This window comes from Zerene cesonia, chromosome 20 (genome assembly GCF_012273895.1).
Source record: "Zerene cesonia ecotype Mississippi chromosome 20, Zerene_cesonia_1.1, whole genome shotgun sequence".
Classification (NCBI taxonomy): domain Eukaryota; kingdom Metazoa; phylum Arthropoda; class Insecta; order Lepidoptera; family Pieridae; genus Zerene; species Zerene cesonia.
In genome coordinates, this window is record NC_052121.1 from 3,305,960 (window position 1) to 3,332,299 (window position 26,340).

Below are 26,340 nucleotides of genomic sequence, written 5' to 3' on the forward strand. Positions count from 1 at the left end.
ACTACATATCTAAATCTATCGAATGGAGCAAAAAAATGTGAATTTTTTTTAAGTCGGGTGCCAAGTTCACATAGCCCTTTACTGTTCATATCATTTGGAAAATTCAGTATTTTGTAAAAGATAATGTTTGGTATTTTCTCACCTGTGTCTAGTATGATGTATTTGGTATGGGTTAATTGTCTTCTTCAGCTTATAATTGTGTAGTAAAAGTACCGTTTACGAACAGAGGTAGCTTTATCGTTACACAACGAGCTTGCTAATGCCATATCTCTGTCCTGAATTAGTGGGTGTGTCCCAAACTCATCCATTCTCAATCTTAGAGTTCTTAATGTAAAGTACTTATATCTCTAGATCTATGATTATTAGGTTACTTATCGATATTATCCAGGACAACCGGTCCGATCATTGACCTTCATCTTTATGATATTATGAATTATAATTGGTAGTTTATTATTTATTCCATACTGTACTTATTTAATATACTATGTGTCACGATCAATGACATCATGGTCGTAATTCAATTAGACGATCAGCACTTGAAGAACATATAAGCGTATTATACAGCAGCGAATAGGTATCTACTTAATTACAATAGATCGATATTTTCGCTCTGTAATTTTATTACAATTTAATTTTAACGTGGCTTAGTGATATAAAATAACTTTATACCAATTTATATAAGGAAACAAGCAGTTAGTAATGAGATATTGAACGAGACAAAAATGATGAAGACATTCTTGAACCAATCAGTGCTAAGTCACAACCAAGTGGACATTTGCTTTGTGGTTGGATTGTTGCCAGAGACAAGGCTTTTCGGCTTTCCCGAAATTATATTTAGATTATCGTAAATTATTCTATGTCCACATAGAGCTACAAGTTGTTTTAGTCACATAAACATATGCTTTATAAAATTACCCAATTCATTAATTAATTTATAAATGTGTTTCAAAAGTCAACGCTATAAAATAAAGTTTTTAGTAAATCAATCAATGTTTTATTCAGTTGAAAACTTTCATAGGCTGGAAAATTGTGAGGTTAAATAATAAATGAAGTAAACTTGTAAACAATTAAAACTATCTCTTATGTTATGTCATTGTAAAAAATCTTGAGGGTTCTTTAGTGACGCTTTCATGCTCTTGAGATAATTACTGTCCCGGTTCTTTTTGCTGTGCTCAGTTTTAAAAACGTAGAACCCCTTCCCTCAATAGCATATACATCATATACATTTATTTTATTTAAAATCCACCTCATTCTTATGATATATGGAAAAAAGAATAACAAAAGGAAAAGGACCGAGATAACTAGGAGTGCACACTGCATTTTGTTTTCGACTAATTGAAATCAGAACCTAAATCTGAGTTTTTTTTTTATTTTGCAGGTTGAAGAGATACGGGAGATGATAGATAAGATTCAGGCCAATGTCGAAGAGGTGAAGAAAAAGCACAGTGCCATTTTATCGGCGCCGCAATCAGATGAAAGTAAGTGTACCGAATATAATCCGCAGCTAATGTAATTATAGAGGCATCTCATAAAATAAAGCAACTGGAAATGTTAAAGCTTTAAAAGTCAACGTGCAAAAATAAACAGCTATTGACAACGATCTATTAATATCATGCCCTTTATACCCACGAGTTGGCAATTTGTAGGCGTGTCTAATACTCTATATAACTAAAAACGAGGGTTCTGTCGTTGCTGTGGGCGGATTGTAGGCAGACTTCTTGTGTAGGCGATTATAAATACAAATCCTGGATTTATCAAAATGATCCTCATTCCCGGTTCGTTTACTTCGTTAGTTGTTAATGTTAAGACTGAGGATTTTCGCAAAGGTAGATATTTTTTTTTTATTATTTGAATACTGTTAACTGTTTGTCCGCCTCCTGTGTTCAGTAAACGTAGAACGAAGGGGTCCTGGGTTCGATTCCCCGTGGGGACAAGGAAAAATCATGGCCTGGCTGATCACCTGCCCAACCATAAAGAAAAATTATCAGTGAAACAGATGTATATCTAATGCATCTGCCGTATACCCTTCACGGAGAAACATAACTTCACTCATGAAATGTTACCAGGAAAATCTGTTTTTTTTATTTCATGAGGATAAAATAAAGGTCAGTACAGTTGTTACCCTTAGTAAGCAGACAAAAATCGACGTCGGATTAGACGGAACTAATGAAAACTCAATGGTGCGGCAAGGGCTTTTCGCAATTTCTTAATGTTTACCATTGTTTCTTTTTACTGTTATTAGATACCGACCTTGTAGTACAAGAAAATTTTGTTCATTTATTGTACAATCTCGACCTCGTTGCAACAAATTTTAACGCTTCTCCGACGAGAATTGTTAACATTAATTAAAAATTGCCTTTGTCTTTGCAAAAACGATATTATGAAACCCATGTAACAATAATTTTACTAAAATCAAATAATGTTATTATTAAATTTCCTATAGAATATAATATATATACATAAATACGCCTTTCCTTTAAAATATACGAAGACATCGATATACGACACGGCAACTAACCATGACCCTGAAAAAATAAAAGAAATATGGATTTAGTTTATTCTTCAACTGGAGCGTTATAAGGGCAAACATAACAAAACATACAGTGAAATTATGTCAACGATTACATTTCTCGAGGGAGTCGGCGGGGAACATGTGAAAAGACCGCCGCACGGCTACAATGTACGAGCCAAATGGAATTTTCACGTTTTATGTGTTGAGATTATTTGAACTTTCGTCTTGCGAGTATAAAAAGTAGGATAAACTGGAATAAAACACTGGCAAACGGATTTAGAACTGATATGGCTGAAGTTTTCTTCAACAAAGATTTCTCTTGACAATTTTCACGTTGTATGAATTTAAGTAGCTATTTCTGAATTGTATTATCACATTACATTGGTTAGTGTTCTGTAAAAAATAAAACAACTTTTGCTTGAATAAATTTCATATTTAATATGATAATTTTGTCAATTTCTTTCTTTATCCATATAATTTACAAATAGGTTACCTGAGGTCGCTAATAGGTCGATTAAAATCACACACCAATTTAGGGTAACCTAAAATGGATGAAATGTTGCGTGTCACATTAAAAATGTAACACTGCAGTAAAAGTAAGTGAAATTAATGAACCCGCATATTGAACATGTACAAGCAAGCTAACAGAGCCTGTTGTGGGTTAGTTGGTGATTTTTCAAATAAAACCTTTATGTCGTACGTTTATTCCTATAATCCAACTATGTATTTGTGAATTTTTGAAGTTTGTAGTTTAGTTATTGTGTGGTTATTCTTAAAGTGATGATGATCCCACGGGAATTTCTTATACATATATGTATATGCTAATGATATATGAATATAATTCGATAGCTCTTCAAATTATGAGTAGGTATAGTAAAGGTTTTATTAGACTAAAAGACGATCAACTTTGAAATTTGTTAAATTCAATGTATCAGGTAGAAGTAATAAGACATTACACATTTCTATGTCGAGTAAAATAGTTCTACCCTACTCTCAGAGATGTTTATTGAATGTCGTCGAAGAAGTTGATTACAAGGGAACACACCATAATATAACTTGGGGAGAATCGGTTTCATTGGTGACCAATATACTAACGCTTGCGGTCGCCTCGTAAGTTATACGAGCGAAGTGTACTTTACTGCTAATTGTATCACTTTGTTGAGCGCCCTGCGGCACCGAAATGGCACTTGTTATCGTGGCGATTATTTCTCAGACAACTTCGACCGAGTGCGAATCAGGCTGTGGCCTCCAGTTAATTGACTAACTTTGCGCTGGACTAACCGTGGCTTGCAATCTGCAGTAATTGTTTACTTGAAAACTTTCTCCGTAACATCGTTTACTCAAGCTCTCAAGAATGGTCCGTTTTCTATTTCTGGATGATAATGAAAAGTGAATTAGATGATATCGGCTGGTGAAAAATATAATTTGATGACAATTGCATTTGAGAATCATGTTGTCTGAAGAAGACAAAGTTGCAGGATATAAGAAATATTCTCTCCTGCACACAATGCCCTGAAAAATGATTTACTCTATTGAAATGTTTCATTTTAAAAATCTTAGCGTGTGTTTTTCAAAGGACGCAATTTTATTTGATTAAGGTGTAGGGGTAGTAGAAGTCTAACTTTAAGTTAGTGGGGTCGCCGCCGTAGTTTCGCGGCCGCCATCTTGAAAAAAAGGTTTCACGCTTTATTTTCGAAACTTACAATCTAACAGAAAATTTGACGAAACATTATGCGCTGGAAAATTGAATTGATTACAGCTTTATTTCTGTAACTTTTTCTATGAATTGAAAAATGAAGAACTTATAAAAGACAAGTTAAGATTTTTGAACAAATTTTCTGAAATCGAATAAAATTTGTGTCCTCTGAGAAACGCAACTCTCAACGTAACTTTTCAGTGGACTTATATGACTTTGTGTACTTTAAGATCTCGGTGTTGTCTAGACAAATGACAGTATAAGCTTTAAAACACCCACATAAAATGCAAGAATGACACAGTATTCGCGTAAAGTTCGTTCGACGAAATTGTTTATCGAAAAGCGATATTTGCGTCCATTGCACATCGCTGTGCCAGACAAGCAATTAGATCTACCACACACGATCTCGAAGCGTGGGAAGTTTATTGTTGGACGTTTTTATTCATAACTTCGCCGTGGTTATGATTTATTGAAGTGGAGGGAGTGCTTCAGCATTTGAATTTTCTTTACGACGACAGAAGACATTAGCTTTCGATATGAATGTTCCCTTTTAAGAATTTAATAAAAGAAGTTTTATATATATTGATTATTGGGTAATATAATTAAAATCCAAGCTGACTATTGTGCACCGTAGGAGTAGTAGCCACGAACTATTTTGCGCAGGTGTTGTGATCGCTGATTCATACATAATTTGAAAATTAATTTTGATCTGGAGCGGTTACAATAAACGATAGAAGCATTCTCATAACTTCATTCATACAAAATATCATTAACATTAAACGATTATAGAGAAGCAAATTAAATTTCAAGGAAAGTTGTTGACGATAGCATTATAATATTTCAAGTATCATTTAATCTTCTTAATGTCACCCACTTAAGATTTTCACGGTCTGATAAATAGGCATTCTTAAGTTAGGATCAAAGTTTTGAGTCTTATTAACGTTGATAATTTTATTGCCCTTAGTTTTTCAAGCGTAATATAATGGCAAAAGTGAGAAATATAATGTTTTTGTTTTTTTTCTGTATTAGAAACGTAATGTAAAGATTTAATCAACGATTTGCTAGGTTATGTTAATGTGCTTTTACAATAAAGAAAAGTTTAATAAATTACTCTACTAACTTATGAAAATGTAATTTAAGGTGTACTAACTTCATTAATTAATAATTAGTTGAGGTACTAACTAATTGTTTCTATTTGTGAAACTAATATAAAAACATATTATTACAGAGACAAAGCATGAGTTAGAAGATCTCATGGCTGATATCAAGAAAACTGCCAACAAAGTTAGAGGAAAATTAAAACGTAAGTGATTTTTTACACCTACACTTAATTGTGTATTTCATTGTACTATTGTAAAACTAGAATCGCAGCGGTCTTGTGCGCATTGCTCCATCGTTTCGTTTGAAATTATGAGGTAGACGAGACTATAAAATTTATAAAACATAAAATGTTCTGTGTCTTTGAAAAGACTCTCGAGGGAGCGTTTTATAAAATTGCCGGGACAAGTTCCCGTTTACGCGAAAAATCTTTTTCACTTTTATTCGAGATGATAAAATAGGCGTCTCATTATAATTTTTATCACCAATTTTGTTTTCGAAAAATAGGTAACAATTTAAACTAAATGCCGCGTCAATTTTTACCTTTAAAATTGTATTTTTATTTATGAATGCTCCAATATTATTTTTTAAAACACATTTATGCAACGCGAATTCTTTGTCTACTATATGATCTCTTTATTAATTTGTTTTATTCCTTGTAATATACCTACAATATAATAAGCATCCGACAATCACGGCCATACAAAACCCGCAGACATAGAGCAGAACATCGAACAAGAGGAGCACTCGAACAAATCGTCAGCGGACCTGAGGATAAGAAAGACGCAGCACTCGACGCTGTCGCGCAAGTTCGTCGAAGTGATGACGGAGTACAACCGCACGCAGACGGACTACCGGGATCGGTGCAAAAACCGGATACTGCGACAGCTGGAGATCACCGGCCGCGCGACCACCGACGACGAGCTGGAGGCCATGCTGGAGCAGGACAACCCGGCTGTATTCACTCAAGGGGTACGTTCTTCAGACTGTCTATTCAATACAGCCTACAGTGTCGCATTTATGAATGTTTGAACGATTTACTAGGCCCCTGTTTTTATTGCAAGACCAATCATTTCAAAGCTGTAATAAAACAGACCCCTTAGTTACTCATAATAAACGCTTGGACACCTGGTAGGTTATTATAGTTGCCCTTGTTATTAGGGCTTGTTGCTTGTCCTTATTTTTTAAATTACCCCAACCATTTTAGCATTGATTTTGTTACAAGGTAGAGTATAACAATTTGTTCAACTTGTAATTTTATACAAAGTTATGGTTGGTTGTTATTACGTCCGGAATTTTCCTGAACAGTATTAATTACGCTGAGTCTTGTTCGACAATATGTAGATTTTCTGTTTAGAGATAGAGTAGTAAATTATAACATTATAATTGACTACATTTATTTCAATTTAAGAGAACATAATTATAGTATATATCATTGAATTTACGAATGAGTTATTTCATTTGTAAAAAATATGTTTATCCTCGGTCAATCTTTTTCTCGAGTTAAAGGTAATTTAACCGTTTTTAACCGATGATGATTTTTGTTAATAAATCTTAAATACCTATATCATAAACATATTACACTCGTAACTAACTACGTCATATCAATTATTGTAAATGTACGAACCGTAATCACGTAACGTCACTAAACGGATGGAATTGCGCATAATTACGCGACTTTCAGCACTTGCAATCACATTAACGCAAATACAGTTAACAGACCGCACTGAAACAACTTGTGACAGTAATTATATTATTGGTCCAGTCACCAATGTACCGACGAGGGACGAGGGACGTGGCAATTGAATTTTTAAACGAGCGACGAGCGGCGGGTTTAATAAAATAAAAATATATTCATCCAACACGCAGGTTGATTGCAGTCTGCGCTTGATTAACATATCATGTCACGATAAGCTATCTCGGGCTGCTTCTTGAAATAGAACGTGTTGATGTTGATACGAGACGTTGTCGAACGTAAAATAATGCTAACGGAAAACAAAAACAAATCTGATTGTGCACGATAAGATGCAATCATATTAAACAGAGCGCTATTGAAACGGTTTAATCAAAATTAATCTCATTTGCATTGATATTGTCTGTGAATCAACATTAAAGTAATTTGCATTAATTGCACGAACGAGAGTATGAAGCGATCTCGTTCATTTAAAACGGTCCATATTATCAACGCTGCTATTTAAGCTCATCACTCATATCTCTCATCAGCTCATCGCTTTTAACATAAATCTAAACCATAGTCCCTATCAGTATTAGTGGAAATGTATCCGGGTATCAGGTAAATTTTATAAGTCAGATTTTGTCCATGTGAGAATGCAGATAGTCAAAATTATGTGTCTCTTAGAGGCTTAGAACAAACTGTTCATAATTAAAAAAATCATACGTAATACCCTAGAAACTAAATATATGTATAATAAAAAGTAAAAAAAGTTGATTCCTTAGAAAGTACACGGGGTAGTTTTTATCCCGGTAATCCCACAGGAAAGGGAACAATTTGTGGGTACTATCCGGGACTGTCTTTCGTCAGACTCTGCGGGCAAAGCCGCAGACGAAAGCCTGGTTGATAATGTTTCATTATTCCATATACAATGCAATAGTATAACAATCAATGACACACAATTGCAGATTATAATGGAGACGCAGCAAGCTAAGCAAACGCTGGCGGACATAGAGGCGCGACATGCGGACATCATCAAGCTCGAGACGTCGATCCGGGAGCTTCACGACATGTTCATGGACATGGCCATGCTCGTCGAGAGTCAGGTCATACATCACTTACTATTTGTTGGGGGCTACGTGTTTCTAGATGTTTCTAGAATATTGGAATCACGTGATCTATTTCTATTTACTTGTGGAGGGCTTGTTCGTCGCGTGATTTCGATGTTTTTATAATGTTAGAATCAAATAAGAATGGGGAGGTGGTATTTTTATACAAGCTCATGTATATCAATAACAACTAGACCGAAAACGGTCGCATTTTGTTTTTATACTGGTAGATTATAGAATTCCTCCAAATGGATTCCACCATCCGTGATGGCAAAAAGCTTCTATATTCGATTATCCAACCGTTTTGATGATTAATTACTAATGATGTTTGATTCTTTAAAATACCGCCCGTATCGTATTTAGTTAGTGAGAGTTTAGAGCTCAGTTTATGTAAAGATCGAATGATAAATTTCTTATTATTCATGTTTTATGCTATGAATATAAATGCAGTTCTGTGAATAAAAAGGTAACATGCTGTCTTACAATATACCTCTAAGTAATATAACATCAATGAAGCTTTTTTCCATATTATCCTCGTTATGAATCTTAGGGTACTGTCTTAATGCAGAAATACTTATTAAAATTAACTGATCATCACATCCCACGCATACTGTTATGACTCATTCGTGACATCATAACTTTTGATGACTCCCCTGTGATTATAAGAAGTATTTATAATGGTAGCAAAAACTAAATAGAATACTTGTAGTTAATGCTAACACAATCCTATGGATACAGGGTGAGATGATCGACCGCATTGAATATCATGTAGAGCACGCTGTGGACTATGTCCAAACTGCCACACAGGATACAAAGAAGGCCCTAAAATATCAGAGCAAAGCTCGACGGGTGAGTCCGCCTAATAACAATGTCGTTACATTCGTTGCTAATGCGTTTTTGTTTTGTTTGTCCCCCTCCCGTCCCACCGCCCGGCCTCTCCCGATTTCCCGCCCTTTTTGTTTCGTGAACGGCTCAATTTACAACCCCGCTTTTATTACGTCGACAATTCGGTGATTGGTTCACACCATGTTTTGTTTTACCTACTTGTATTATGTGCATTCACAAATTGGCTTTCATTGTTGTGATTATATATGTTTTTAACACGGACTAACTCGATGGAAGTGGGCTTCTTAACTTAATCTAATTATTTGACTTGTGTGTCACTAATGTGTATTTCATTTTGGTGTGTGCGTAATTTGCCTTTTGTATATGAATATTTGTTATATAATAACACGTCCTTTATTCGAAACTGATAATGAAATACTATAAAGCTATTTTTATTATAATTATAATATAATTCACTCTAACCACGTTATTATATAGCAAGTAACCTGTGAACTAACAATGTCTGTATTAATTAAGGGATCACTGAACGTATCGTAACACACTTGTTCTTCTGTGTCGAACTACTACTACTACTATTACTTGCATTTATTTTGTTTTTTCGCTCTGTAACTCTATCCTAACTCTTAACAATTCCCGTTCAGCGTTTAATAATAATCGGTCGGTTCCCGTAACACACTTACCGTGGGGTGATATGACAATCGTATGAACCAATCGGCCGTTCGCACGTCGGTTGCGTCCCGTTTCCTCCCAGCGCCCTTGACCTTAGCGCGAGCAGGGCGAACTGATAGATCGCATCGAGCACCACGTGGGCGAGGCGACGAACTACGTGGAGACGGGCGGCGGCGACCTGGTCAAAGCGTACAAGTGGGCCACCAAAGCGCGGAAGGTAATTAGCGACTCGTTGCGCTCTAGTTGACAACCTACGAACTAACTATGGAGCATACACGAGTCACCCTCTTCTGCCACAATTCTATGCAACCGCCGGGGAGTGGATTTAAGTCGTAATTAAAAATGGATCTTTTCGATATATTTTTTTTCTCTTCTCTTTAATCTGTTCGGTTATTAATTTATTTTCTGTTGGTTATTTAATCTCGTATTTACCTATTTGTTTTATTTTTCTATTACTGGTTTTTGTTGTTCATTTATTTCCTGCATGACAGCAGAGTTATATTCGATTGACAGCAGATAAAATATTCCGTTCAATAAGAATAATCCAAGCCAAATTAAATGCCTTACAAATAATACACTGCATGGCTTACACACACAAAAAAAATTAGGTTTTATAGCTTTAAATTCAATTCTAGTATATTGTTCGGCAAAATATGTTTTTATCGATCACTAACAGCTTTTATATGTGCTGAGCTTTGTATGTAATTTGTTGTGCATGTCATAGAGCGGTATTTAAGCGTACAAATTATAGCTTATTTACTTATCAATGAGATATATAAGCTTCATGTATATCTTCAATCTCTCGTCTATATATACTCCATAATTTAGCTTCTGAGTATCCATTGTATTAAATTTTTGGGTAGTGTAATTATGAAAAACATATTATTGATTGAAGAACATATCAAAAATAAATATAGATTTTATATTATCATCTTGCTAGAACAAAACTTTGATACATTTTTATATCCATTTTAAAACATCCAATAACACGAAATACCAAACCAGTCACAACCAAGCACTTTACACGACAAGTATTTCATAGCCGTTAGTATTTTATCATTTTATTTATTTTGTTTTTGTTTCTCCTTTGTCATTGCAGAAAAAAATCTTCCTCATAATATGCCTGTCAGTTACGCTGGTTATATTAATAATAGTGCTCGCGATCGTCCTGTCCTAAGGATTGTCCTCACACCGGGGCTGTGACGTCATACGCTCTACCCACGAACTATACAGTGCAAGAAACTATGATATTCGTCTTAGCCTAGCATTTATATACGTCCGTATTATAGGAACGCTGATATAAAGTATTTTGGTGCTTGAGCGATACATATGCGGCAATGTTGTCACAAAACACAAGAGATGTTCAGTAAAATTTTCATTAAATTATACGGAAGCACCAGTGATTGTGTTTTTTTTTGTTTTTGATTGAATTCTAATTCAAAACATATTTTTGTAAGCAACGATAATATTAAATTAATTTATCTCTACTATCGTCGAAGTAGATGGAAGACAATATTATATTATGTGTACAGTGCAATAAACAGATTGTGCTTTAGTATAGATAAAAGACCTGAATGTATATAGTGCAGTCGAATAATTGTAACTTCGGAAAGTCATATTATGTAAATATTGTCTGGTTTAATGGATATAATATAATGAGTAGATACAAAAGGGCACTTCTAATAACACAATACACATATAACAATCTTAACGATTGATTACACTCTAAATTCAATTGTTTCTTCTCATTATATTATATTCCAATATAGAAGTAAGATAATAATAATTTATTAAGGATTCAGAAGTATACTTAACTTGTATATATAAACAGTACTAGCTTTACTAATGAGACAACTATGCATTTAATGAAGCGTTGTCTTTATTTTCTGTAAATTCCTATCTACGAATATTACAAGAAAATATCTTCGTAAATCAAATTACAAATAGTCTCTAAGAAAAAATCATATTTTGAGATCACAAACAGTATTTTATTAGTTAAGCAATGTTTCTTTCTACTTAAGTATATAACACGATTATATAAATATTTTAAGTATTTCGTCGGGAGTAAATACATTTAAAGAAAGAGTTAAATTTTGAAAACTGCCTGCATCACTGCCATGAGGACATTTATCACATAATTACAATAATGTCTTACTGAGTGCGGTGATCTGGCAATTTGCACAAAACCATATTAAAATAAAACATAATATGTATCTATATTTTCAATCGTACAAATAAAAGTAGATTCCTCAAGAATGTTTTATTATTTCTATTGTTATTAATATTCAATGAAATTTATTTGCTCCCAGTTTTATAGTGTGAAATAGTACTTATTGTGTCGCGTTAGTCACTTCCTATTTATTATTTGCAATAAGATCGGAATGTTGTTTACGAATGCAGTGTATATTTAATTATTATTTTATATCTTAATTTGTTACATATCTTGTAACGGCTAAGAAAATGTTTGCTTATTGTTATAATTGCATTTAATAGTTTTCTTTGAATTCGTATTCCTCTATAAAGTATTTCTAGTTACGAAACGCACATGTTTTATATCATATTGCTATGTTATTAGCAAGTTACTGTGATTTTATGTTGTTGATTGTGCGACGGTAATTGTGTCTTTGTTATAAGCATTGAATGTTTATTCTCTTGCAATCATTTAATTACATAATGGAAAGACTGCGAGACATCATTATTTGCCATTCTTAATTATTAATAATTAATGTGCTTTATTGTTATACTACATGTTACATAGCATATGTTTCTATTTTACATCTGTTTTCTTATTAACGAACAATGTTTAACTCGGATGCATACGAATGTTCTTAAAATGTATTCTACTATGATTTTCTAAAGAAAATGTAAATATGTTCATAATTTGAGAATTACATTTATTTATTTTATTTTTTTATTATTTTATTTTTATTTGATTCCTTCATAACCATATACGTAAGTCGAGGCAAATGACGCACCCACACGAGTAGTCCACTAGTTAATAAATCAAAATTATCCGTAATGAAATCGATGTATGTGAAGCGATACTGTCCGCACGCGGCACAGCCCGCGGACGAGATTAAAGCGTACTGTTGCATGGTCGCCTCTCGGTACAACAGAAGAAGATCATGATCCTAGTGTGCCTGCTAATTCTGGGTTTCGTCGTCGTCGGCTACGTGTCGAGCTACTTCATGTGAGAGGCACGCGCCCGCGCCCGCGCACGCGCCCGCCGCCCGCTCAAGGTAACCGCGCGCCGGCGAGCCGTGCGGCCGCGCGCCCGCAGCCCCGCGCCCGCGCGCCGCGCCGCACCGCTCGCCGGTCTCTCCTAGCGTACTAATATGTGTTGTATTTGTCATTGTGCAGAAGAAGATTATGATTATGCTGTGCCTGCTCGTGCTCGGCCTCATTGCGACCGGCTACGTGTATAACACGTTCTTCTAAACGGGTGCAGGGGGCAGGTTTGACGTGTAACTAACTCTCTCGGCTGACTAGACAGCGTATATAGTTAGATTTTTATATCGAACCATCGCGTAGATGTATCATTCGATTGTGTTAATGAGATGAGCCATTATGCTTGTTGAAATCGGTGAACCGAATTCGCTGTGCCTCCGTTTGTGTGGAGGTGCGGATGTAAAATGTATTGGGGTAATAAATTTGCATGCCGCAATCATATTTGCTCCATTCAGTTAGTAGCAGTATTTAGAGTTTAAAAAATATGTTGCTGAAAGAAACGGTGTACATAACACGATTTAACACGATGAGCACATTGATTCATATTTTTATACAGATAAATAATGACTAAAAATTTTTAAGAGGATAACGAATCACGAGTACGAAATATGGTGGTAAAAGTACGGAAAAAGGTATAAATTTTTTATAAGATCGTAAAAGGCCCAGCCTAATCATTCTTGCGTTGTGAAAACTTGTCTGCTTGTGAATATTTAGCATTTTTCCAATGAGGATATTTATACAAACTTGTGTAATAGTAACATTCTCTATTCTTTGTAAATCTCCAATAGAGTGGTCTTCCTTGCTATAATTTTGAAATTGAACAAACCCATACAATTGGTTTCGCTTCTTTTGTTTGAACTTACTATGGAATGGTATATTTCTATCTGCACCCTGACACCTATTTTTTCTTCTTCTTTCACGTAAGAGCACATATTGCATACTTGGAGAAAAATATCTAAATATTCAAAAACCAAATACTGGATGCGAGAAACAAAAAATTTTTGGCCGCATATAGACTTCTAGTATTTATTATAATATGTTATGTATCAGGTAATATAAGCGTTCGAATGATTATCTAACATCAATAATGCGATATTGATGCACAATAGTTTCAAAAAAATTGGTTCATTAAATGCTTGAAGATCAAAAACTAATTTGAACAATTTATTTCTAACATTTTGAAAAAGTTTTAAAATTTTTGCTGGCCCAAATTTTGAGCGTTCAAAACGTTTTGGGTGAAATGCACTTATAGTTTTATATCCTATTCGAAATATATTTATGCATGCGAGATTATTTGTTTTATTGAACTGAACTCGAAAACTAGTAGAGTATTGATTTTTTACCTTCACTGTATTCAACTTACCACACTGCATGTTACTGTTAGTTTTCAAAAATTTATATAGGTCAAACAATTGAAACAGCATATACATGAAGTTAACATTTATGAAGTTAGAACATTAAGCCAGATACATTTATTATTGTTTCATATAGCTATAGAATTCTCGAAGAGTAGAATTAAGACTTGGATTAGATTAATATGACATACACTTATATAGTAAATAGTCCATAGTGTTGATACAGATTTTGCTAAATATCCAACCAGTAATAGATTTTTTGACTTTACGTATTATATTATAAACAAAAAAAAAACTATAACGTATATTATCGCAAACAGGCACTAAAATGAGTAAAGCAATTCAAACAACTAACTGTAAAGTCTTAAAAAGTATTACTGGTATTTTAAAACTGTATTTAAAAACGAATGATAATTCCCAACCACATAAATGTGTTTTAACAAAACTCTTAAAAATATCCTTAATAAAAATGAATATGTACTTAATTAAATACTTTAAATAATTCTATCCATGTGTGAAATGATGAATGAAGGAAAATGCCTACAATATAATACTCTAGAGAAAATAATAACATATTATATTTTATAGGACCGTCAGATCGAGAAGCTACGTGTTCGGTGCCTGCGAATCACTCGCCACACATTTATCAGAGCTCCTCATTATTTAACGTTATTTATCTCGTGTTATATGTTATATATAAGATTTCAATTAAATTCCATTATTCATTGGAATATTCTTATAACCCCATGGGGACGTTAGTCGTTATGAATTTAATAACTAAAACGATCTGTATTATTATTATATATCGGCCCTTAACGTTCAATCTATGTAAGTGTCGCTGAATATAATACCCACATACAAGAATATTGTAACCTTTTTTATTTATATTTCTAGTCACAAATCAATTTATATTTTTCATATTTCTTGTTTATGATGTTGTTTTAAATCAATTCATTTTATAAATTACACAAAAATAATCAAAGGATATGTTAATCTATAGGAATAAAAAGGGTTACAATAAATTTGTTGCGATATTTAATAAAAATTATTTAATGACATTTTGATTATTATGTAGTACGTCATAACTTATTACTACGTAGTTCCTGCATAAAGATTACATATTATATAAAATTAACGCTAAATTCTCATGTAATAATCACAGTACAGAAAATATAGCAATATTGTAACAGTCTTAAAATGTGTTCTGTAATTTATATCATGTGATACCTTAGCTAATCTATATGTAACGCTTCAACACCACATATGATCGGTGTGATATCGACATAATATCATACATGTGATACATACATTTAAACTTCAATCGATTTCTAAAAAGTTATTAATAGGTCTGTTTTTGAAAATATAGTAGTGAAATAGGATATGCGGAGTTAGTGCCCGTGTAAGTGGTAAAGGGTTGTGCAATGATGATTATCGACGCTTCTGCGCCGTCGTACCACCACCCACGCTTGTATCCACAGTACTGCGCGGTCCTATTCTATACGCTAATCCACTAGATAGATAGTTCGCTGAATTAGTCCGGATCCCGGTCGCTATGTCGAGCAGTTCCCGCAGTGCAGGTATAATCATTATTGCATTAGCCCGAGTCCGGCTGCGTGTACATACAGGCCGTTCGGTGGTCCCGGGGGCGGTGGGTGGAAAGCGAGCCCCGGGCCGTGAACGGTCGCCGAGCGTGAGGAATGCGAACAGTACAAATCTCGTAGTTACCACTCGTAGTACGCGGTCCGGCCACCACCGCATGCATATCGCGCCGCGTGCCGTCGCCCTAGCAATAATGTTCGATACAATTTGTAAAATTGTTTTAAACTTTCGAATGTGTGATAGTAGATGCAGTTGTTGTTTAGTTAACTTTAACGTTTAATGATAAATATAATAATTGTTATTGTGAGTGTAACGTTTAATGAACAGTGAGTCTTCATTACTATTAAAATATAATGTTCGTACAGTTTTGGCGCTTCGGTCGGATTAGTTGAATGGATGGCGTGGATCTCTTTGGTCATACCGCCCGCATCGTGCGGAGGTGATGATATTATTTAGTTTTCGTAATGTTTAAGACGCCCTTCGTTGTACAGTAAGACATAATGTAGCCGTTTTAGCTAGGGTAATTTTCTAATAAATTATTGTCAACTTATTACAAAGTCTTCAGCAATATAAAACGATATGTATGTCGAGCGGTACTTGTGTTTATATTGTAATATTACACGTAGAATAAAGCTCGAAAGTAAAGCACCAATGTAATAATTGTATTAGTATTTTCTTATCATAAATTAATACTAGGACGGTTCGCGATAATGTGCAATAAAAAGTATCGATAATAATGACAGTGTTGGCCCCGTACATTGTCTCCAACGGCACTAAATATTGTCTTCGGACGAACGAGCACTCCACACCTGCCTCGTGAACCGAGCGTTCAATCGCGTTTGTAAAGAAAGCAATGTTAATTTTAACATTTTTAGCGTAGTTAGATTTTTATTAAGAGTAGGATTCCCTATAGATGCCTTTGGAATCGTAGAGAAAGTAAGTAATATAACTTTTTCTCGGTAGATTCATTACGATGTCAACCGTATTTTTCACTCGGCAGTCAATTGTCTCGCTTGCGCCCAGCCGCCAGGCAGGGGCGGCCGCGGCTGAGGCCGGCTCTGGCTGGCCCCGCGTCTCTTGTGTATGTGTATCATCGCGCTGACACTAGCTAGATGCCTATTTCATTGTCTCTAGGCTAAGTGAACCGTCGGCCTCGATGCGAGGCCGCGTACCTGACACCAATTAAACGTTTTGTAGGGATAGTTACTGGCATTGCCCGCGTGCGTCCCGTCGAGTCTTCGCACAAGTATATCAAACGCGTTACGCGCGGCAGTACTACGCGAGGCGTTTGTAATCTTAGAGTAGGCGATATTCTTCTAGTCAGCTTTCAATGATCTCTATTAATCTATATTATCTTAAATCGTAATATTGCAGCGGTATTATTCTGTTACTAGTATATATACTGTAAGTGACGTCTTCGTGTTCAAATATAACCGTATAAGACACACTCATTGGTCTTGTTATGTAGGAGATTGTTATCTTCAGATGTCGCGATCGCGGTCGTGCGTGCATACAAATATTATACTATTCTTAAATCATAGATATTGTCATAATCAGAACTACTTATCAATAGTATGCGTATTGTTATTCGATTGCTAATTTTGTGTAAGTCACAATTAGTAGGTATAGTTTATATATACTTATGTGTCAATTCTTATAGCATTTTATTACATTAACAGAAATGATAGCTAGTAAGTGTTAAAGATTTCCAGGAATATATTATTGAGTTGTTTAAAAATTTCCTATGTTTGTTTACGAGAATTTAAGTTCGTTATTTCTCAAGTATAAGGCCACCTCTTTGCTATATTATATTTAAGAGATATTGTACCTAACGTTTTAAGTTTTTCTTCTATAATTCGTAGCTCATTAAGACGGAGTCGACTTGAAATTCCTATTGCTCGTGTTTTGTCCTGCTTTGTGAATTTAAAAAACAACGAAAAAAAAGCAAATTGTATTTTTAAGATTTTCCGCTTTTATCAACAATAAATAGGCTGCAGGATTATTTCTGATAGCGGCACATTGATCACACATTAATCATTTTTTAAGTTAAATATCTAAATATAGTAAAGTTGAATGTGAAATACTTATGTTATGTATCTTAAATTTGTTTTATTACAATACCTACTGTTTGCAAAGTGTAGTTATATTAATGCTCAGCGCGCCTTTTTATTAAAAGGTAATTTAATTGACTTTCTAAAAGCAGAAGTAAAGAACTAAAATATAATCGTTAAAAATAGTAGAGTCGCTAGACTTCAATTTGATATAGATGAAATTTCGTAAAATCAACAACAATTGTGCTTTGTATTCTCAAACTATTCGATGTTGCTTCGCGTTAAATAATGTGAAACATTATTAATGTTTATAGACTTTATTATAACTCTATTATTTTAAAATGTTGTCTTATACTTGTTTTATTAAAAATAGATTGATTAGTACGTAACATTTTTTGTTCTTGTATTTTGTAAAATTATTATGAAATTGGTATAAAATGAATCGTATGAACAGCATTGTTTCATCAATTAAGACGTGAAAATTGTACCTATTTAATATTATTCATGCATTATTATTGTGGTTACATAACATTATAACTGTATATTGGATACCAGTGAGATTCTGAACACATGTAAAATTCAAGTTAGATTGGTTTTATAGTTATATTCTGTACGTAGGTTATCAATCTGAAATTCTCTTATAATTATAAAATAAACGGTGTTTTCTGCTGTGAATGTGTTTTTCTTATTCTAAATGACCTTTATTCATAATAAATTAATACCTATAAAATTTTACAAATATTATATGTATCACTAGAACCTAGCTGGTGCCCAAGAGTACACTGAATAAACAATTTTAAAGTAAACGACTTAACTTAACTGTCGGACTTGGCTAGTACCGACTTCAAATAGAATGAGAAGATAGCGTTATTATATTAATTTATTTTTCGCTTTTGAATGGTTTTGAAGTCGGTTAATTTTTGTTTTCAATGTGCAGATACAACTTTTTACTGTTTGTTTGTATAGATAAAAATAAGCATATTTGAATCTCAAATAACGAAATCTCATTGATTACTTTTATTTAATTATTACGGTTTTCATCCATCTATTATTTATAATTTCCATAAAATGAATCATGTTTTTCAAATTATTAGCAAAGATTTAAGTACAAAAATATAGTACGCGCCATTTAACAAAAGTCACGCTACGGCGCAGATGTGAACTAAATATAAAAGATTAGCCATAGTGAGTACCCTGGTACGACTATGATAAGATATATAGATACTATACTTAACATGGGCTCTAATGAAACGAAGGATGGGATAGAAATACTCAAATGAATGTGTGTTGACTGTAGACCATGTGTGGAAGATTCCCGCCACTCTTATAAACGACTAGTTACTAAATAACTGATAGTTATTTTTTCATGCGTAATAGAATAATTATTCTCTTTATACTTAACACAAACACTGAAGCGGTATTTTCTATAATGACATGTTCATATCTATCAACCTCTGGGGATATGTAAAAATACTGTGCTCTGAATTGAATAATACGAGCAACCTTATTTTAGACACTTACAGCGCCCACGCCGCATTTAAGGACTTCTTTCATGTCACAGACTATACCGTGCGCTATACAAGGATATTTTTACCATTTTATTTATAAAGAAAATTAATGAAAGACAAAGATCGCCGCTCGAAGTTTCACTTCAAAAGACTGTGTTTAAAAAAATAAGTATGAAAATGTGTACGCAGTATATTTACTTACTCTGTGTTTATTGTTAAATATCTGTAATAGTGTCCTGACTCCTGTCACTTATCACTTGTCAGTGTCGGGTGCTAACTGCTATGAGGGCTCATGCCTCATCAACTTTAATAATTATTGTATTGTAATCAACCGGTCGCGGTTGTTTTTTCATCAAGTTTTAAATATTATTTTGTATTTGGTTTCTTACATATTGTATAATTCAATCCTTTCGGTAATTTTATAATACAAATACAAACCAAAAATGAACGCACCGCCTACCTTTGAATCATTTCTTCTATACGATGGTGAAAAGAAGTAAGTTTTCTTGGGTTTTGGTTGATGCATTTTGATATTATTAAATAAATTGGGTTAATATGGAACGCTTTCTTACAGAGTCCAGAAAGAGGAAGATACTAAAGTTACAAACGCCGCTATATTTACGGTGAATAAGGAGGACCATACACTTGGCAACATGATTAGGCAGTAGGTTTATATCTCACTCTAGACATACAATCACAAACCTTTATTTACACATAAATCTATGTAGATGTACTCTAATTATTATTTTTTTTTTTTAATTTTACAGTCAGCTTTTGAAGGACCCAAAAGTCCTATTTGCTGGTTACAAAGTGCCTCATCCACTAGAACACAAGTTTGTACTTCGTATTCAAACAACATCAGACTACACACCGCAGGAAGCTTTTATGAATGCTATCACAGACCTCACATCAGAATTGTCCCTATTTGAAGAAAGATTTAAGGTAATTATTAATTGACTTTGATTTCCATACACAATGTAGATAAAATAAAGCAATATATTTTCTAATTTCTCAAATGTTTTGAAATCAATATCATCATTACAAGTAAACCTTAATATCTCTTATTATATATTGGTCAGTTTCACTACATAGTATAAATCAGTTGCCTTCAGCATCTTTTCCGATGTAGGTATGTATGCATAGATCTTAACTTCACAATGGATTTTGGTGGTTTTTTGTAATAGAAAGAGTGATTCAAGACGATGGTTTATATATTATGCACAATAACATCTAATAAAACTCTGAATTTAACAGGTGCGAAGCCGCGGGCATTAAATTTGATCAAACTTTGTTTTTGTGACAAGACAAAAAAAAAACATGACTACTTAACTAGGTTTTTAATGTTTATATATTCCTAATCAGTTAATTGAAGTGTTTACTAATTTCAAGGAACTGGACAATATCACTAGAATTAATATTATTGCATAGGTTTTCAACATTTATGACTTATTTTTGTTATAAATTATGGTATGATTTGTTATTTCCAGGAAGCGATTAAAGAAAAAAAAGATGGATTAGATTAAGGTGTCATTTGCTAATATTATGGGTTTTGTAAAATCTGAAGAATTTCATATTTGAAAAACTTCAGCTAGCCAACTTCAGAAAATCTATGAATAGTTTTTATATAAGTGCAGTTATGTGAAGATATTCACCTATATAGGGGAAGATTTTGTTTAATTATTATCTTAAAAATAAATGATCTTAAGTTTTATTAGTAAGATTTACACCAACATAATATAATAAAATATTTTTCTATACAAAATATATGTTTTATTGTATTAATTTTGACACAATAACACAATGAATTGAATTTTATGGAAATACCACCTACTCTGTTGATTTTTGCATTTTTGCATCCCTGTTTGAGTTTTTTGGTCTTTTTTGACACAATATACAGACTAGCTGTTGGGGTGTAACACATTAAATAGAAATGGAGAAAGAAAATAAATAAAACAATTATTTTAAATCTTTTTTATTAAAAATCTTGGTGTTTACTTTATTATGTGTTGGACAAATTGTGTAAAAAGAAAAATATAATTAAAATCATGATTGTGATGAAAATTTATTGATTTGTGCCTACAGTCTTCTCAATATACATTATATCTAGACAATGTATAAGAAAAACATCCACCATCCCGAAACCTAAACAAACATGCTATTTAATTAAAACTTAAAGTAAAAAGATCGAGAATTTATGTACAAACATTTTCTAGAAATATTAAACAAGAAATACTATTCGCATAGTAAACAATAATAAATAATACTTAGATGAAACAAGTAACAGCAACAACGGTAACATTAAAGTTTAAACGCAATAAATAAGTTTAGAAGGTCTCTTCTTCATCACAGTTTTCCGTAGCATGGCCAAACACTGGAAAAAAATAAACAATGGGTTATAACGACAACCAAATCAAATCTTTAAGGTTTGTTCTTGTGTTCTTAAAGCGCATTTTATAAAAACATTTAAATTATTGAATGGTGTTTGTGTTATTTTCTAGTAGTCTTACATAAAAATCCATAGATAAACTCAAACATCTATTTATTCAATAAGACTTTATAGCACTTTTGAATTGTCATAACTTAGTTTTAACAATATCATTCAGAACGCAGTTTCTACAGAGAAGAGCTGGCAAGAAACTCTATAGTTAAGATAGGTTAGTTTAATTTTATCTCATTTCAACTAGAGCGCTGGGCGATGCTGGGACAAGTGCACAGAGGGTAAAAAAATACCTTCACATATATCGCAGTAAGGCCTTGGTGGCGGCGGCTGCTTTTTGCCCGGCTCGGGCGCTTCGCGCAGCTCGGGCAGCGCCTGCTTGGGGCAGTCCTCCGTGTCGTGCGCGTCGAACTCGTCGCAGATATCGCAGAACAAACGCGGCGCCACTGCCCGCGCTTTGCGCCCGTTGCTGGAATGTAGTAGAAGGTGTAATAGGAGTATGGATTAGAGTGCTATTCTCTACGATGTTATATTACGTTCAATAAGATAATCTCTCTATTTTAATACGCTAAAATTATTAAGTTTGTCGTTCTGATATTTACTTTTGCCCTTGTAAATGAAATAGAATTTAAAAAAAGGTAATTTTTTTTAAACTAAATGCTATCTATTTTGTCTCACGAAAGTATAATTGAATACATATTATGAAAAATGCTTCGATATTTGGTTATTAGCGATTGGAAAGTTTTGAACAACGATAAAAAATTGCAACACTTACAAAAGTGGAGGCTCATTAGCAATGGTGCTGCCCTCGAGCGCTTGAACTCTTGCCATCAGTTGTTCGTTCTTTCGTTGCATGTCTACGATCACGGAATTCAAAAAATTCACTTGACCGTCCAACATATCCTTATCTTCTTCTGATCTATAAAACAAAACAGCTTTTATTGGTGACAGAAATACACACGCACACACAGTTAAAGAGATGCAGGAAAGCTTCCTAAAAGCGAATTTAGCAATCTCAATTAAGGACTATTCTCTCACTTTATGGTTTCTTAAATGTTACTTACTAGCTGTGCCCCGCGGTTTCACCCGCGTAAGTCCGTATCCCGTAGAAATGTCGGGATAAAAAGTTGCTCATATGTTATTCCAGTTGTCCAGCTGTCTACGTACCAAATTTCATTACTATCGGTTCAGTACTTTTTGCGTGAATGAGCAAAAAACACACACACACATCCTTACAAACTTTCGCATTTATAATATTAGTGGGATTCTTTGAACTTACCGTGCAGGCGCAGTATCTCCTTGTCCCAGTGTCCCCATCGCATTATTGTCGTTTTTGTCTCGTATTTCACTATTTCGTTTAGAAATCTCCTTTTGCAAAAGAATCTTTTCTCTTTCAGAAATTTCTACTTTCGATTTAAAATTCTGAAAAAGATAAATTGGCGTATTATTCATTAATAAGATTATCTTTTTAAGAAAAAAATATTCTAATTAAATAATTCAGTAAGGTTGTGTATCAAAATCAATAAATAAAATGACAAAAATAGATACCTTGAGATCTTCTTGTAAGCGTACAATAATACTATCCTTCTCTTTCACGAGTGCCATCTTTTGTTCGATATCGACTCGCAATGAATGTAATGTTTTTTCCATATTTTGCAAAGCTTCAGTATTGGAGTTTCTTGTCGCTTGTAGTTCCAATGTAAGTTTTTCTAATCTCTCGTCTTTTTCACCGACATTTGTTTGTTGTACAGACAGTAATTCTAACTTCTCCTTTAATTCTAATATAGTCTTATCTGCTTCTGTTAATTTTGTTTGCAGCTGATTTTGGGTTTCTAGTTCAGTGGTTATTTTCTTTCTTGAATCTTGAAGTTCTTTTTCATAATCACTCACTTTAGCTTTAAGGTCGTGTCTTAATAATTTACTCTCTTTCTTGTATTCATCAAACTGTGTTTGAAGTTGTTTGTTCAGGTCTTCATAGTTTAGTTTTTGAGCTTCATTAATATTCGTTAATTGTTTAATGTCACTATCAGACTTTGCAAGCATTGTTTGTAATTCGTTTATCTTATCTTTTGATTGCAATAACTCTTTTAATTGTTTTTCTTGGTCCGTCAAGCTGGTTTGTAAACTTTTGATAGTATTATTAAGAGATTCTACCTCATGTAAATGTTTTCTTTTTAACTCGGTAGTTTCTCGTTCCAAAACTTCGATAGCTTGTTTTGAGTCATTAGATCCCTCTTTTACAATGTCGTTTAATTTATTAAGTTGTTCTTCCTTCTCCTGGAGTGCAGTCATCTTACTATTAAGTTCATTTTTCAGTTTTTGGATTTCTTCATCTACTGATTTAAGTTCGTTGGAATCCTGTTCAATTTTTACACTCTGCGTTTTTAATAGGTTATCTTTTTCTTCGATGAGTTTTGTAAGTTCAGCGTTGATTTCTGTTGTTTCCTTTAATTTAACTTCCACTTGATCAAAATTTTCCTTAAGCTTGCTAATATTTAAAACTGTTTCTTTGTATTTGGCTTCCAAATTACATTTCTCTGTAACCATGGTTGCCATTTCTATTTTCAAAGTCTCCAACTGTCCAAGTTGTTCCTTCAACAAAGATTCTTCCGTCGAAGAATTTTTAAGAAGGCTTTCATATTTCTGCTTCAGTGTCGCAGACTCAGTGAGAATATTATTTAATTGCTCTTCAATTTTATTTTTATTGTCAGTCATCTTTGTAAGTTCCTCATTGATTTGAGCCATTTGGCGATCTTTTTCTACTACGATTTCTTCATTTGACTTCAAATCTATCTCAAGCATTTCTAATTTTAGTTTGAGCTCTTTTATATCATTCTCTTTTACTTCTAATGTTTTCTTCAATTCTATCTCTTCATTTTTCTGGACACCTGCCTGAGTGTTAATATTTGCTAACTCATTTAAAATTTGATCTCTTTCCTTTTCATGTTGTACCTTCTCATTGTTCATTTGTAACGTCATGTCATCCAAAATTTTCTGCAGAGAATCCTCATGTTTCCTAGCTTCTTCTAATTTGTTATTAAGGTCATTTTGCGCATCGGTAAGTTGGTCTACTTTTTCAATCAATTTCACTTCTGATGAAGCACCTTCTGCCTTCAGAAGTGCAATCTCTTCCTTATATTTATCTGCATCTACTTCAAGTTTTTTCCGAGTTCCGTCAAATTCATGAATCATTTCTTGTTCTTTTATTTTAAGACTTTCAATTTCTTGTTTCAAAATTGTATTTTCATCTAATAGTTTATCGTTTTCAGTTTCAAGTTCTTTAAGACGATTATTAACTTGTAACACACGTTGTTCTATTTCCTGTAATTTTTGTTCAGCAATTTTATGCTTTTCAACATTCTCATCAATAGATCGTATTAATTCTGTACGTTCATTGGAAAAGTCCTCCTGTATTTTAAATATTTTTTGCTTAAGCTCTTGTTCTACTCTACCGTAATTATTGGTAGTTTCTCTGTGCTTATCCTTCAGATCCTGAAGTTCTTTTTCTGTATCTTTCAAGTGTTGAGATAGTTTATTAAACTGTTCATTGGAATCTGTTGTTTGACCAGTAAGATTCATATACTCATTTTCAATTTTTTCTTTCGATTTTTGCAATTCTTCGCATTTCTCTTTGGTACTTTCTAATTGACGGTTAAGTTCACCAATTTCCAGTTCCATTGATGATATCTTGTTTTTCAAGTTTGTATTAATTTCCGTCAATTCGTTGACGTTTTGTTTAAGCCTTACGTTTTCTTCTTTCAATGCCTTTAATTCATCTGTGTTCATATTAAATTGCGCGGTTAAACTATCGATTTCAACTTTGTTTTTCTCCAATATCAGCTTGTGGTTCTCAATTTCTTTGATTAGTTGTTCTATTTTTAAATTACGATCTTCTATTTCTTTTTTATGTTCTTCGGCAATTTTACTATGTTTTATATTGAAATTAGCCGTCGCTTCTTCAAAGTCACCTTTTAATTTGATAACTTCCTTGTCACGTTCATGAATTGTCTGTTTATATTCATTGATCACTTTTTCATTTGTTTCATTTGTAATATTCGATTCATTAAGTAGTTTATCATAATCCTTCATTTTGGCACTCAAATCTTGTTGTAATCTTAAAATCTCTAGTTTATTTTTTTCTTCTTGTTGTGAAGCTTCATTTAGAACACTTTCGTATTCTGCTATTTTAGTATTTAATTCATCTTTTACGCGTTCAATTTCATCATGCAATGATTTACACTGAGCGTCTTGTTTAGATCTTGCATCTTGCAACTGTTCAATATCTAATATTTTAGCACTAAGTTCCATTTTTAACTTACTAATTTCTTTATTTAAGTTGACTTCATGTTCTTTACTAGCACCAAGTACTAAAACATAAAAATATTGAGAGTAATAACTACATTTTTAATTAAATTCTGATTCAGTAAATTACGACGTAACCTCTTATCGTTTCGTTTTGATGAGCTATCGACTGCTAGATTACATTAAATACAAAAATAGGTGGAATCATTGCAGTATTTTATATTTTGATTTAAAAAACAGTTTCAAGAAAGAGGAGCT

The 26,340-nt window shown here is 33.3% G+C and overlaps 3 protein-coding genes across 25 annotated transcripts in view; 2 read left to right on the plus strand and 1 right to left on the minus strand.

Moving 5' to 3' along the window:
* The window catches only part of LOC119835340 (syntaxin-1A), a 42,260-nt gene extending 23,760 nt beyond the window's left edge, over positions 1–18,500 (plus strand). Inside the window, exons 3-9 of one of the 6 annotated variants that reach the window (XM_038360102.1) lie at positions 1,379–1,478; positions 5,437–5,511; positions 6,022–6,278; positions 7,947–8,084; positions 8,826–8,936; positions 12,719–12,841; positions 14,774–18,500. In XM_038360102.1, coding sequence (XP_038216030.1) covers positions 1,379–1,478; positions 5,437–5,511; positions 6,022–6,278; positions 7,947–8,084; positions 8,826–8,936; positions 12,719–12,796 — 759 coding nt within the window. In that variant the 3' untranslated portion in view covers positions 12,797–12,841; positions 14,774–18,500. Of the gene's footprint in view, positions 1–1,378; positions 1,479–5,436; positions 5,512–6,021; positions 6,279–7,946; positions 8,085–8,825; positions 9,820–10,701; positions 12,517–12,718; positions 12,842–12,962; positions 13,067–14,773 lie in introns of those variants that run through there. The other 5 variants (XM_038360104.1, XM_038360103.1, XM_038360105.1 and 2 more) reach the window with 5 other exon arrangements.
* A 1,086-nt stretch (positions 18,501–19,586) lies between these two features.
* On the plus strand, positions 19,587–21,067 carry LOC119834912 (DNA-directed RNA polymerase II subunit RPB11). Its single transcript, XM_038359447.1, has 4 exons — positions 19,587–19,839; positions 19,918–20,007; positions 20,111–20,285; positions 20,831–21,067. The coding sequence occupies exons 1-4, from the start codon at positions 19,787–19,789 to the stop codon at positions 20,864–20,866; spliced, it is 354 nt and encodes a 117-aa protein (XP_038215375.1). The 5' UTR covers positions 19,587–19,786; the 3' UTR covers positions 20,867–21,067.
* Positions 21,068–21,319: 252 nt separating this feature from the next.
* LOC119834909 (CAP-Gly domain-containing linker protein 1) overlaps positions 21,320–26,340 on the minus strand; it is a 39,078-nt gene continuing 34,057 nt past the window's right edge. For all 18 annotated transcript variants that reach the window (XM_038359429.1, XM_038359434.1, XM_038359431.1 and 15 more), the window contains 5 exons: positions 23,329–26,147; positions 23,060–23,202; positions 22,556–22,699; positions 22,074–22,249; positions 21,320–21,714 (listed from right to left, as the gene is read on the minus strand). In XM_038359429.1, coding sequence (XP_038215357.1) covers positions 21,668–21,714; positions 22,074–22,249; positions 22,556–22,699; positions 23,060–23,202; positions 23,329–26,147 — 3,329 coding nt within the window. In that variant the 3' untranslated portion in view covers positions 21,320–21,667. The remainder of the gene's footprint in view (positions 21,715–22,073; positions 22,250–22,555; positions 22,700–23,059; positions 23,203–23,328; positions 26,148–26,340) is intronic.

Bases quoted from the DNA above. Each gene is read 5' to 3' on its own strand.
- LOC119834912 (XM_038359447.1), top strand. From the start codon at position 19,787: ATGAACGCACCGCCTACCTTTGAATCATTTCTTCTATACGATGGTGAA. The intron at 20,008-20,110 runs GTAGGTTTATAT...TTAATTTTACAG, and splicing joins CTTGGCAACATGATTAGGCA to TCAGCTTTTGAAGGACCCAA. The intron at 20,286-20,830 runs GTAATTATTAAT...TGTTATTTCCAG, and splicing joins TATTTGAAGAAAGATTTAAG to GAAGCGATTAAAGAAAAAAA.